Source organism: Pantherophis guttatus, chromosome 5, assembly GCF_059756535.1.
Source record: "Pantherophis guttatus breed Tessera chromosome 5, ASM5975653v1, whole genome shotgun sequence".
NCBI classification, from domain to species: Eukaryota; Metazoa; Chordata; class Lepidosauria; order Squamata; family Colubridae; genus Pantherophis; species Pantherophis guttatus.
This window is the reverse complement of record NC_142067.1, coordinates 33,357,365-33,371,608: the sequence shown is the minus strand read 5'-3', so window position 1 is coordinate 33,371,608 and position 14,244 is coordinate 33,357,365. Positions and strand designations below refer to the sequence as shown.

Genomic DNA, 14,244 nt, shown 5'->3' with positions numbered 1-14,244 from the left:
TTAACAGGGTAGAAGTCCTGTATGCTGTGGTGTTTGACAGGGAGGCTATGAGCAATGTTATCTGGGATTGGATTAACCTCCAGCCAAACAAAGTGGAACAGAACTCCTTTGCAGAAATTAAAGACAACTCAACAGTTGTTTATACAGATAGTGACTTCAGACATTACATTGCTGAGATCCTCCATAAGAACATTCTATTTGAAAATGCTTCATTGTCCTTGGATCCTGGTTCTCTCCAGCTTATTAATGGTATATAAATATTGTTTCGGTTCACTCAAATGATTTCACTCTTAAAATAGGCAAAAACGGTTTTCTCTCAAGAATTTGATTGATGATAGTATCAAAAAACCCCAACCCTCATTTCTCTTTCTAAAAGTATATTTTATTTTAATGGACGACTATCTGGTTCTTGTCATTGCTTCTGGATTTAGATGAAATGCAACAGTGATATTTGAACCTCCACTGTAAGACTATAATAATTCAGGATTTATAACTTTAAAAAATCTTGGATTACACAATTTTGCCTTTCAACATTAAGCAAAACAACAACAACAACAACAGAAAAGGAGAAAAAGAGTAAGCAAAATATAAAACCACGAGGTAAAAAAGAAAGAGAAATATAACTAAAACAACTTCACACCAACGCTATAACTTTACGTGCAACTACCATTTTCATATGCCACTTGCCTGATGTTCTTAAAACTTCTCTTTATTTTGATGAGTTTATCAACCACAATTTTCTTAGTATTTCCCCTGCTTTCATTTATTTATCAAAAAGTGCCTGGCTATTCAATCCATTGCAGCAGAAGCAACACAAGGTCTGAAAAGGATCACCATACATCAAAAACATCTCAGACACAACCAACAGACTATTATTATTTTATTTATATCCCACCTTTATTGTTTTTACAAATAACTCAAGGCAGCAAACACATCTACCTCACCTTCTTTCTCCTATTTTCCCTACAACAACTCTGTGAGGTGGGTTGAGGTGAGGTGAGAAAGAATAAGAAAAGTAGATCGTTTGTATTTAGTAGTTTATTTGGTCTAGTGATTAAGGCAACAGACTAGAAAGCAGGAGAGTCTTACTGTTGAGCAGTCACACTGGCCTAAGGTCACCCACCTGGCTTTCATGGCTAAGATAGGACTTGAACACATGATCTCCTCAGAGGTGGATTTCAGCAGGTTCTGGAGAACCGGTAGCGGAAATTTTGAATAGTTCAGAGAACCGGTAAATACCACCTCTGACTGGCCCTGCCCCCATCATTCTCTGCCTCCCAAATCCCAGCTGATCGGGAGGAAATGGGGATTTTGCAGTAACCTTCCCCTGGAGTGGGGAAGGAATGGAGATTTTACAGTATCCTTCCCCTGCCACGCCCACCAAGCCATGCCCATCAAACCACACCCACAGAAGCGGTAGTAAAAAATTTTGAAACCCACCACTGGATCTCCTGCTTTCTAGTCTGGTAGAACTAGTGGTTGGTTTAACCTCTAAACCAACTGTGAAAACATCATAACAAAATTCATACAAACATACTGTATCTACTCTTCTTTTTATTTGATTGTTACACCTATTCTTTTTGTTTTGAGCTTATTCTGCCAGTATTTGTTACTTCTTTGGGTTTGAGTTCTTTATGTGTGTGCTTAAGAAATGCTGTATAATTCTTATATTCTGAAGTCTCTAAGAGGAACATGTGAAATTCTAGAGAACATGCACAAAAAAAGAAAAAATGTGTATTCAATTTTTAATGGCTCTATTTGCTCTGATCATAGATGCCATATTCTCAATACATCCTTTGTGTTCTTTGAAGCACTGAGTTATGTATATCTGTTCTCGTTCTGACTCTATAAAACTTTATTGGCAGTGTTAAATTGCATATGCTCCCTTAATGAGTTAGGATTAGTAATAGGACTGCAAACAATTTAAAAATCAACATGTTTCACAACTGCTTTTTAATATTTTCCTTCTTAGTAAAAGAAGTGGCTGTTTCCATGACTGAAATCCCATCATGGATTACTGCTAAACCCATTGATGATGTAAGTTGATTTTCCTGTATTGCCATTTTATTCCAGCACAATGTTCCTCAATTGGATGCTCAACAGACTATTGGATTACAACTCACATAATTTACAAATTTCATATCTCAAAAGTTTTAAAAATTCTCTAGGAGTTCTTAGTATTATATACATTTACCCAATTATTTAAACTGTTTCAGTGAAAGATAAGATAAAAGTCAACAATATTCCAAAGATTCTCAAATGCTCTTTTAATCTGTAGGTTTAATTATTTATGATAGATTTTATCTTCAATTCTTTTGTTTTTGTGAAATATTTTGTTTTTTCAGAGTAGCCTTTTAAATGTATGTGTATGTGTATGTGTGTGAATATGTGTGTGTGTGTGTGTGTGTGTGTGTGTGTGTGTGTGTGTGTATAAAGAATCTAAAATATGCCCAAAATATATTTTTGTAATGATTTCAAAATCTTTGAATAATATCAGATACTGTTCCTGCATTTAAATAAAGATTAAATTGTAATTCTTGACAGTTGTAGATAAATGGTCCAAACATTTCTATTAAAAATAATTGCCCTCAGTCTTTGTGCTTATGGTGTTTTGGCATATAATTGCCAAAACACCAAAAATTTTCTCCAGGTTCTCCTACATTATATTACTTATTTCTTGTATTTCGAATAAAAAAAATACTTATTATTGATGGGCTAATCACTGAACATGTGACAAGAATTTAAATTAACAAAAAAAGCAGCTCTTTTGTCTGCTTTATGGGAATAGGAATGTAGTAATATCTTAACACAATTATACATAAAGAAGCCTTCTTAGTCCAGATTAGTCTCTCTTAACATTATATTTAAGTCCAAAGCATCTGAGGGCAGGACAAGAAGCAATGAGTTGAAACTAATCAAGGAGAGAAGCAACTTAGAACTAAGGAGAAATTTCCTGACAGTTAATCAGTGGAACAACTTGCCTCCAGAAGTTGTGAATGCTCCAACACTGGAAGTTTTAAAGAAGAGATTGGACAACCATTTGCCTGAAATGGTATAGGGCAGAGGTCACCAACTGGTGGTGAGAAAATTTTGGTGGTCCACAGCGCACCTAGGTGGAGGAGCTGCTCCGGGATGACCAATGGGCTAGTCATGTGATTAGAGCTCTGGAATATGGGACCGGCCAGGCAGCTCATGGTGGGGCTGGAAATCTCTGCTGTAGAGGAAGGTACATGCAACTTGCAACTTTGCAGGTGGTGAAGGTGCAAGGACTAGGGCAGCCCTCGCTGGCCGGAATGAGATAATGGCGCTGTTGTGGCAAGGGGAGGGTAGCGGTGCAGGCGGCCAAAGCAATGGGTGTCAGCAACCCATGGCTCTTTCGTCCCCCTGCTGTGGCTTCCTGTTGGATGAGCCCACCACTGTCTGTCCCCACCCCATACCCTCCCAGTCACTCCTCACCTGGCCTGAGAAGGAAAGGGCAGGGGATGGAGATTCGCTACATATTTCAGAGCGGGAGCAAAGCTTCATCTATTGCTGGGTCTCACAAGTGTTTTTACCTGCCCTTGTTGGTGCTGCTCACACCTTGGTTGCACCAGAAAATCAGAATAGAGAGAAAGAGAGAGGGCAGAGAGAAGAGACATGAGAGAGAGAGAGAAAGAGAGAGAGGGAGAGAGGAGCCAGGGGAGAGAGAGGAGAGAGGGGAGAGAGAGAGATGAAACAGAGAGAGAAAGAGAGGGGAGAGAAAGAGATGAGAGAGAGAAAAGAGTGGGAAGGGGGGGAGAGAGAGAGAGATGAGAGAGAGAGAGATGAGAGAAAAAGAGAGGGGAGAGAGATATGAGAGAAAGAGAGATGAGAGAAAAAGAGAGAGAGATAAAGAGAAAGAGAGAGAGAGAGATATGAGAGAAAGAGAGAGAAAAAGAGAGAGATGAGAGATCCTGGTGTTTTGTTTTCTGTAGGAAACAGTCAAAATGGCTCTTTGAGTGTCTAAGGTTGCTGAAATAAGCGGCCAAGCTAAGTGCCTGAAGGACCCCATCCATCACTGGGAGTCCAGGTGCTTCAGTGAGTGGTGTGCTGGATTCATATTAGTGGTCCACAGGATTTAAAATTTTGAATTTAGTGGTCCCTGATGTCCGAAAGATTGGTGATTCCTGGTTTTCTGATGGTTGGACTAGAAGACCTCCAAGGTCCCTTCTAAGTCTGCTATTCTATTCTATTCTATTCTATTCTATTCTATTCTATTCTATTCTATTCTATTCTATTCTATTCTATTCTATTCTATTCTATTCTATTCTATAAATATCCTCTGAAATGGTTTCGGGGTGTTTTGTTTCTTTCTTTTCTTTTTTAATTTGACATACTCGTAGTTTCTCCCAAAAGTAATACAAAATGGAGGAAGATGTTAAACACTAAGCTGAAAATAGTGTAGCAAAGTAGAAAAACCAACATCACAGACAAGACCTTGACAAGCCCCGCAGAAAGATAAAGTAAGGGGAAGAAAAGCACAACCAACATCCATACTTGCAGAGTTATGTTGTTATTTGCTCTTACAATAAAAGTAGTTCTGATTTACATGGCACTTGTTTCTTAGTCTAGTCTACCCTGTAAGACTGTCACTTCACTATGGTACTGCTTTTGTCATTTGCCACCACTATCCCTCCAGATGCCTCTGATGACATATTTAGGAAGTCACAACCCATGATATAGTTAAGTTCTGATTTGCCCCATAGGTTTGTTGGAAATTGTACAAATTATGTGATGTGGGAGTGAACTATAAGGTAATTTGAGGCATTATTATTATCAGCATTGTTTGTAACCATTATGGCTCTATATTTTAGGATCATGCCATAGTATCTGAGTGGCCTTCTGCTGCTCAGTCAACTGCAAGCAGCATCTTGCCCTTTGACTTGCCAGGACCAGATCTTATCTTTGATAGCGACAATAATGTGTGGATGAAACCAGATGGTTTTGTGGACTCTGAAAGTGTTCTCAATTCAAAAACTGATATCACCATTTCCCCAGAAGATTTGCTTTTTATGGATGAAAAACAAAAAATACATACTGGAACACCATTGTTCTTTGAAACTGATTCCCATATAGACTTGGAAAGTCATTCTAATTTGTCTTTGTTAGACATTGGTAAGTTGACTTGCTTGTATAAATTATATTTTTTCAGATGTGTCTATGGACAGAGCATTTTTGCCAGAGTTCTTGATTGGCTACTTCAAAACTGATCCTCAACAGTAATTGAAATGACAACTTTTCACAATCAGACAGACATTGTCAGATTTTGGCACCATGATGGAATATTTTAATTGCATTGATGGAGAAGTCATATTTATAATTGCAGTCCTGTACAGAAATATTTATTTATTTATATTTCATATTTTTCAGTGCCCATCTCTCTCAAATATATAATATAATATATCTTCTTAAGAATTACATAAATCCCTTTGGTTTAATCTTTACTCAGAACAAAATAGAAACTCTGATGTTAGGAAATCCACCACTAAATACTAATATTTATTTATTTAGATGTGTAAAGCTGCTCAGAATACAAACCTTCTGCAGTCATTCATGTTCTAAATTCCTACAAGTGGATTAGTGTAATGTACTCCATAGGCCTGTCTTGCGTGAAGGGGAATCCCGACTGAAGTTTGCAAACGTACCGTATTTTTGGGACTATAAGAAGAGGAAATCAACAACAAAAAAGTTTTTGGCCTCCGCATGCCCCATTTTTGGGTCTTTTTTCGGACCTTTTCCAGCCTTTTTTCAGCCTATTTTAAGGCTTTCTTCGGCCCATTTTTGAAGCTTTTTCGGTCCTAAGCTTTTTTTTTTCAGCCATTTTTTGAGGCCTTTTTCAGTCCGTTTTCAAGGCTTTTTTCAGCACATTTTCAAGGCATTTTTAGCCTGTTTTTGAGGCCTTTTTGGGCCATTTTTGAGGCTTTTTTCAGGCTGTTTTTTCTGAAAAAAAATGGCCAAAAAATGCCTCGGAAACAGGCCAAAAAAAGCCAAAAAACTGGGCTGAAAAAGCTTTGAAAATGGGCTGAAAAAAGCCTCAAAAATGGGCTGAAAAAAGCCTCAAAAATGGGCTGAAAAAAGTCCCAAAAATGGGCTGGAAAAAGCCTGAAAAAGGCCCAAAAAAGGCCCAAAAATGGGGTGTGCAGAGGCAAAAATCATGGCCGATGGGTTGGTGGGGCTTTGGCAATATTCGGTCTATAAGACACACAGATATTTTCATCCCTTTTGGGAGACAAAAAAGTCTGTTTTATAGTTTGAAAAATACGGTAATTGGTGCAAATTGCGGTTGTCAGGATTTACAAGATATTATAGCAATTTTGATTGATCTGCATAGGTTACGTGCTTGTTTCTAGCTAAATTAAAATTAACTTGGTTAACAGATTTGCCATTCTTTTGTCATATAAATTTTGCTTTTGCTCTTTTATTATTACAATTTTATTTGCTTTTTTATTGTCTTCTGTATTACTCTGTATTACGTTAATGGCTTGCTATTGATTGCTGCTTTTAGAATTAATTGAGATATATGTATATTTCACATTTTATTTTTAAAATTAAATTAGAAGAATTTTGTAAATGAAAAGTATATAACCTTTTAAAATCCATGTGTAGTTTTATTCCAATTACTTTGATTTGGTTTTAATGCAACTACATTAAATATTTGGAAAAAAGAAAAGAATTTCTGTCATTGATACAAGAGTGAATATGTCCTAAAGAAACTACAGTATTTGCTGAGCAACAAAGGATAACCTTGGGTTTCTTAAGAAACAAAATCCAATAAGGTGCATTCCTAAAATGCATTCATAACTATGCATTGATTTTTTTTCCAGGACTTGAAAAAGAGAAAGAGTTGGAAGGTTTGCTTGTGCCTTCAACTGTTCTCCCTCACATTGTGCCAAAAGAAATTCTACCTACAAGTGATTCTGCAATTCCTCTCAGTCTTACATCACCAACAGCCTCTGTTTTAGCAATAGAGCCTAGCACTGAGGAAGAATTATCTACAGTTTTTTCAAAAGAAGAAACCCAGCAATCTTCTATAAATAAAGAAAAGGATACTATTGAATATTATGGTTCTGGTTCAGGACAGCAACCACAAGTCAACTTAGAGACCTGGTTGAAAACTGAGGGATCTGGTATGCATGACTATAATGAAACATACTTTACACCGGATTCTCCAAAGGAAGATATAATTCAGGATATACTAGATGCAACTATTTCCCAATCATCTCTGGACACAGAAGTCACCTCAGATGAAAGAATTGTGACATCTACGGAAATATACAGTACAATAAAATTAGAGCCTTCCACTGAGGATGAAATCATTTCTGAAATAACAGCAATTTATGACGTAATATTAACAGAAGAGCCATCAAAAAATCAGTCACATACAACCATTATAATAAAAGAATTAGAAAAGCCGGAAATAATTTTATCAGCATATTCTACTGTGGAAAGCCCAGTGATCCAATCGCCTGAACTTGAAAAAGATTTGGTCACAGAAGAACTGGAAGTTACAGATCAAGCCTATGAAGTCACAACTTATTATTACCATGAAAAAGAAGGAATTATGATTGACAGTCATGTAGAATTACCAACCAATGCCCATTCTACTGAAATGGTTGGGATATCTAGGATTACTCCCGAAAATCCCAACAATGTAACTATCCCTGCACGTGCTTTAGTTGTATTCTTTAGCCTTCGAGTTACTAACATGATTTTTTCAGAGGATTTGTTTAACAAAAATTCCCCTGAATATAAAGCCCTGGAACAACGATTTCTAGAACTGGTAAGAAAAAAATATTATTTTTGCTTGTTGCTATTGTTTTAGCATGTGTGATCATTGGAGGGGCATACTTGATTCGGTTTTTGTAGAACAGTTTATAAGTCAGTAACATTTAGCTTAATGATATGCAATGGCTAATTTGCCTTTTAACTTGCTATGCTTATTTCAGTTCACAGACACAGACACTTCAGAGACAGTTATAAAGTAAAAGGAAAAATGCAAACAATCAGATTTACCTTCTACCTACCAAAATAATATTGCTTGTCTATAGCTATTCAATGAACTAACATTAACTGAAATTGTTACAGACATATTCTTATTTTAATTGTTGTATTAGTATTAGTTAACTCAAGCTTTGGAATATACTTCATTGTTTACTATCAACATACATTGCCATCATGTGCATTGCATAATAACAATGAATAAAAAGGGTTAGCAGAAGAGGTGGCCTTCAGCAGGTTCTGACCAGTTCTGGAGAACTGGTAATGGAAATTTTGAGTAGTTCGGAGAACTGGTAAATACCACCTCTGACTGGCCCTGCCCCATCTATTCTCTGCCTCCCGAGTCCCAGCTGATCAGGAGGAAATGGGGATTTTGTAGTATCCTTCCCCTGCAGTGTGGTGGGAATGGAGATTTTACAATATCCTTCCCCTGCCACACCCACCAAGCAATGCCACGCCCACCAAGCCACGCCCACAGAACCAGTAGTAAAAAAAATTGAAACCCACCACTGGTTAGCAGGTAAAGGGAAAAGTTTATTCAGCAAAAATTGTTGTATCTATCTGTAGAAGCAGATACTAGGGTTGGAATGGTTATGATATTTATAAACATACATGGCACAGTGCATCTATTTCTTATCAGTTTAATGTATGCTTTTGCCTTAAATGAGTTAACTTTACTTTTTTGCCTGTGCAAAGGAATTTAACTTTCCTAAAAAAAATTATGATATTTTGTGCCCTTTGAGGTCCTTTAAAATGCTGATTGGTCACTTCCCTAGCCTAGAATAGACTGATCTCTCTTATTTAGAAATAATGGAAAAATACCTTGTATTTGTCACTACATCTGCCACTAGTAAAAATTAATTCATATACATGGTTATAAAGTTAAATAGCTTTTTCCATGTGTTGCAGTTATTGATACTATTATTTTAAAAAGGATATATAACCAGGAATACGCATACATACATTATCATGTAGAGCTCATGAATCAATCCTCACATTGTATTAAGCCAGTGTTTGCTGAATTGTGACCAATCTATTTGTTGAGCATCTTATTTCACACATGATACTAAATAATTACATAATTTATAATGTACAATCAATGTACAATCAATGTAAACTAAGCTCATGCATCATATTAATGCAGATCCAATGAATCCCATTGTAGTTTAGGGCAATGGGTTAACACAGAATGAATGGATTTATTTATATATAATTTATATTTGCAGATGTATTTCATTTATATATTATTTTTCCTGCATTATAGCTGGTTCCTTATTTGCAATCAAACTTAACTGGCTTCCAGAATCTGGAAATTCTGAACTTCAGGAATGGTAGTATTGTGGTTAACAGCCGAATGAAATTTGTACGGCCTGTACCTCGCAATGTCACTAATTCTGTGTACATGATTCTGGAAGATTTTTGCAACACAGCCTATCAGACTATGAACTTGGCTATTGATAAGTACTCTCTTGATGTTGAATCAGGTATTAAATTTTTTTTGTTCCATTAGCTTATTTTCAGTGAGGCAGCGGACTTTTGCCAAACAGACTTTAAGATTGCAAGAACAACACAACAGAATTCAGATAACTGAATGCTATCAAAACCCTTTTCATCTCACTCCATTTGTATCCAATTATCATTCCGTGTCAATTTTTTCGAGCCTCAGACTTTCCATGATACAAAGTAAGATCAGCACTATAGATAACTGCTGTTGTCCAAATTTTATACCTGTTCCGTTTAACAAGAATAAATGATATACAGAACCAGTGTAGCAATGAAGCTTTGATTATTGGGTGCTATATCAAAGCACAGGAGAGACCACTTCTATATATTTGGTGCATGGGATTACAATGACAAAGGAGGCCTTGTTTGTAGACCTCTTGTGGGTATCTTATGGGCCTCTAAGGAGAATGCTGGCTAAATTGTGTACTTGCCTCACCCACAGTTCGTTCTCAAGTTCCCAACAAGTTTTTAATGTGTCATTTCCCTTGAGTTAATAACTATATTTTAAAGATTGACTTTTAGTTTTAAAATTATAAATTTATAATTATAATTAAATTTTTAAAATCTCATTTTCACTTTGGATAAAATTGTTTGTCCCAAAATATATGCATTCCTTTTCTCTCATTTCCAGGAGTCCAGGCTGACCCTTGCAAGTTCCAGGCATGCAATGAGTTTTCGGAGTGTTTGGTAAACCAGTGGAGTGGAGAAGCTGAGTGTGTTTGTTATCCTGGTTATCTAAGCATTAATGGATTGCCATGTAATAGCATTTGTCTTCTGCAACGTAATTTTTGTCAAAATGATGGCAAATGTGACATAATCCCAGGGCAAGGAGCAATATGTAGGTAAGTGCATAGTCATTCAACTGGCTTTCAAATGAATAGAATCACAGCTACTATATTTTTAAATTTTACTGATTTTGATCTCACATTTATTATTTTTATAAATAACTGAAGATGGACCTAATACTCCTTCCTTCTCCTATTTTGACTATAATAACCCTGTGAGGGGATTTGAGCTGAGAGAGAAAGACTGAACCAAAGTTACCCAGCCAGCTTTCATGCCTGAGACAGGACTAGAACTCTGGTTTCTAATCTGGTACTAGCTCAAACTGGCTCTCAATACTTTAGTTATGATTGTGTAATTGTATAACATATGAACAATTGCTGCTGTTATCCTGCATTAGCTAAGGCTAGTATTTGACGTTCTGTCATTTATGGTTACAGTAGAATAACTAACTCATCACTGCTTTTCTTTTTCACTCTTCTGTTGGCATGAACAAATAATAGATGCCGTGTAGGTGAAAACTGGTGGTATAGAGGAGAGCGCTGTGAAGAGTATGTCTCAGAGCCACTTGTTGTGGGAATTGCAATAGCTTCAGTAGCTGTCTTTCTTCTCATAGCCTGTACTGTAACTTTCTTCCTGGCCAGAACCCTTCGAGACCAGAACACAAAAAGTGAAATTGAAGACTCCTTTGTGTAAGTATCAGCTGAAGGTTATTTTGTGTTATTCACTCACTAGTGCTGAAGAGAGGACAGGCAAACACACGATACGCAGAGCATAAATGTTGCATAAATTTGTGAACCAGTGCCTGGTTCACAAATTTATGCAAATTTATGGTTTAAAATTGGATCTTACTGTTCTTCTAGACAAAATTATACATTAACAAAAGCTTAAAGATAACTTAGTTTATAAATAGTGGGTTCATAAATGAAGGAGAAAATGTATGTCTTACAGTTGGATAGCTTTATGGCTCTACTATTGGAAAAGCTGAAAGTCTTGAACAATACTGGAGGCACTGTTTTATTCCTTTTGGGTTGCTATGAAGTTATAGTTTGTAGAACCCTCTCCAGCACAGATTTGATTATTGCTCAGAGTGATAGACAACGCCTTTCAGATGGTGGTTAAAAACCACAGAGGAACTCTGCACTGTACCATATCCATCACCCTTTAGTCTTTCAGTGTTGATGGGACAAGTTTATAGAGATGGCAATCAAATGAATTCAATTACACCTTTCCATGGAAATTTTTTAATGAGATGGAAAATGGAATGTGGCTCATTCGAACTCAGCTACACTTTGTTTTCAGATTTTACAGTCCACACATGGAAGTTGGGGTGAAGGACAGCAGCATGCATTTCTGTCCTTCTCACTCATTTTTTTCTGACTGCCTAAGAATAGCTATTGTCAACTCAGTTTTGGGAAATATTATACAAATAGTGTTGTTTGACACTTGTTCCATTTGTTTACTTTATAGGCAAGGAGACAGTCTTTCATCCATTGAATATGCAGTGAAATACAACCCAATGTATGAAAGTGATACCACTGGATATAGCCACTATTATCGGAGATGTCCACAGCTAACTTCTTATAGCTCCACAAGCAATGAGACATCCACTGAATATAGCAGTGAAGAGATCAAACATATTTATGATAACAGAGAATTAAGTAAGGAGGTATGTAACAGGAGTGGGTTCTACTTACCTTTACTACTAGTTCGCAACGGGGCTGTGCGTGCGCGCCTGCTTCACTTGTGCGCACGCTTGTGCTTCTGCGCATGAGCAGAAGCTTTCTGATGACATTGGGGTCAGTGGGTGGAGCCTCCCAGCGGTTTTACTACCGATTCTATAGAACTGGTCCGAACTGGGGGCAACCCACCACTGGCATGTAACCATTTACCAACTTATATTTGTTTCATTTTTCACTTTGTGCATCGCAAGGATTTAATAATTCTAACTGAATACACATTTTCAGGTCAAAATGTGGGATTCCAATTTGATGAAACAATTTAAAAAGGATATCATATAGCATTTTCTATTTTATGATTTTATATTGAAGTAGGTACAGAGCACTCTTACTATGAACCATAGGGCTTTATTTAGGATGATTGTACAGTTGCTATGATTTTTTCCCCTACTTTTACAGGACATTCAGGACAGAATAAGGATTATAGAACTTTATGCCAAGGATCATCAGTTTGCAGACTTTGTAAAACGACATCAAATGTGACTTAGGTATTTTCCTCCCGCCATAATTTCTTTATTTGAACCTGCTTATTATGCAGCATGATTGACTCAGAAGAAAGCATGTAAAAATGTAATTTTATTTCTTTACATAGTGAAATGAATATCATTCTACTTGAAGTTTGTTGGCTACTTTATTAACAGCTAAAACATCATATTATATTGTACATACTCTCTGTTGGTCTATTGCACGGGTGTCAAACTTGCGGCATTACGTTGCCGTCGCCTGATGTTTCCTGATGTTTTCCCTATTCATGGAGCTGGGGTGGGCGTGGCCTGCACGTGACCCATCTGGCCTGTGGCCGCCAGTTTGACACCTCTGATCTACTGCATGTACTGATGTTGAACTTCACTGTGGCCTTTTGATGGTTTTTGTTTCATTTAGTTTCTGTGTTACCTAGAGAACTAAATTGTCCAAAGCATTTAGGAAAGAGCTGAAAAATAGCAAGTTATATAAAATTAATAATAACAATTATTAATTGTTAATTAATTAATTAATTAAGACAAATTATAATTTTTAAATAAACGAAAGCCAAGGGTCTTGTATCTAAATATGATGCAGCCACTTCTTCTCTAGTCCATGGCTAATTTATTATTCTAGAGGTGCTTCAGCTCCCTGGGGACTTTGTTGATACAAAACATGAAACCAAGGTAGGTATATATTCGAAATGGTGAATCTTACTCAAGACCCTCCAAGGCACATGTACACCAGGTCAGCACTCATCCATTGTTAGATAATGGCCAGATTTACTGCATACCAACTTTGCATTCAGAAGAAGCAGCCAGAGTCTAGGACCACCAAGGATCCGTTAAACTGGTCCTGATGGTAAATATTGAGAGCAAGATGTTGAGATTTCTCTCCAAGAATATTCCTGGCATATTCCAAGTGCAGGCCATTCTCATATTACCTATCATAGCCACTCCTGCTCATCAGTGTACGAATAATACCTCCAGTCCTCATGTATCTCCCGCAGTGTGATCCTGCCCTGGAATCTCTGCCCGAGGCCAACCCATCTTTATCTATAATCCCATTTACCTATAACAAGCAATCACCACAAATAAATCAAATAATAAATATCCAGCTTTCACCACCACTCCTGTGTTCAAGGCTAGATAGAATAAGATATCAAACAGGCAGTTAAGACTGTTCAGTTTGCTTATTTACAACTAGTAGTTTCCCCCTTAAAATAGGAATTTGAAAGCTGTCAGAAACAAATCCTATGAATTAGTCCTCTATCTAGGTAATGAATAAATTTCAGTCAATAATCAAAATATGACATCTAGTATTGTGAGCACTGGAAATTGTATATATATCATTCCAGTGGGTTGTTTCAAGTGCCAATAGCCAGCTATTTAGTATCTTTAACAGAAATTCATTATAACAATTCAGATTAATTTAATATATTGGTCTAGAACTAGTCTACAAGTTTTGGCTATATTTTAATTTGTTCCAAATTAGTTCTCATGTTAAATACAAATTCAGTTAAATATCTCTCTTATTAAATATGATGACTATTAAAATGCAATATGCTTTAAAAATAAGGATATTCTGAATTGCTCATTCAGAATGGAGTTATCAAATGATTAATGAAAACCTTTATGATGGCTATTGATTCATCCAATAAGTCAAATTAAAATGACAAAACAGTTGAACAAAATACAACTGTATGGTTCATTGTGATGTTTGGTATTTTAAATATTCATTG

At 36.5% G+C, this 14,244-nt stretch overlaps 1 protein-coding gene across 1 annotated transcript in view; it reads left to right on the top strand.

Moving 5' to 3' along the window:
- IMPG2 (interphotoreceptor matrix proteoglycan 2) overlaps nucleotides 1-13,882 on the top strand; it is a 37,819-nt gene extending 23,937 nt beyond the window's left edge. The window contains exons 10-19 of the mRNA XM_034414746.2: nucleotides 8-249; nucleotides 1,973-2,037; nucleotides 4,833-5,133; nucleotides 6,843-7,798; nucleotides 9,281-9,500; nucleotides 10,151-10,361; nucleotides 10,806-10,994; nucleotides 11,773-11,971; nucleotides 12,441-12,520; nucleotides 13,730-13,882. Coding sequence (XP_034270637.2) covers nucleotides 8-249; nucleotides 1,973-2,037; nucleotides 4,833-5,133; nucleotides 6,843-7,798; nucleotides 9,281-9,500; nucleotides 10,151-10,361; nucleotides 10,806-10,994; nucleotides 11,773-11,971; nucleotides 12,441-12,520; nucleotides 13,730-13,790 — 2,524 coding nt within the window. The 3' untranslated portion in view covers nucleotides 13,791-13,882. The remainder of the gene's footprint in view (nucleotides 1-7; nucleotides 250-1,972; nucleotides 2,038-4,832; nucleotides 5,134-6,842; nucleotides 7,799-9,280; nucleotides 9,501-10,150; nucleotides 10,362-10,805; nucleotides 10,995-11,772; nucleotides 11,972-12,440; nucleotides 12,521-13,729) is intronic.
- The last annotated feature ends 362 nt before the right edge of the window (nucleotides 13,883-14,244 follow it).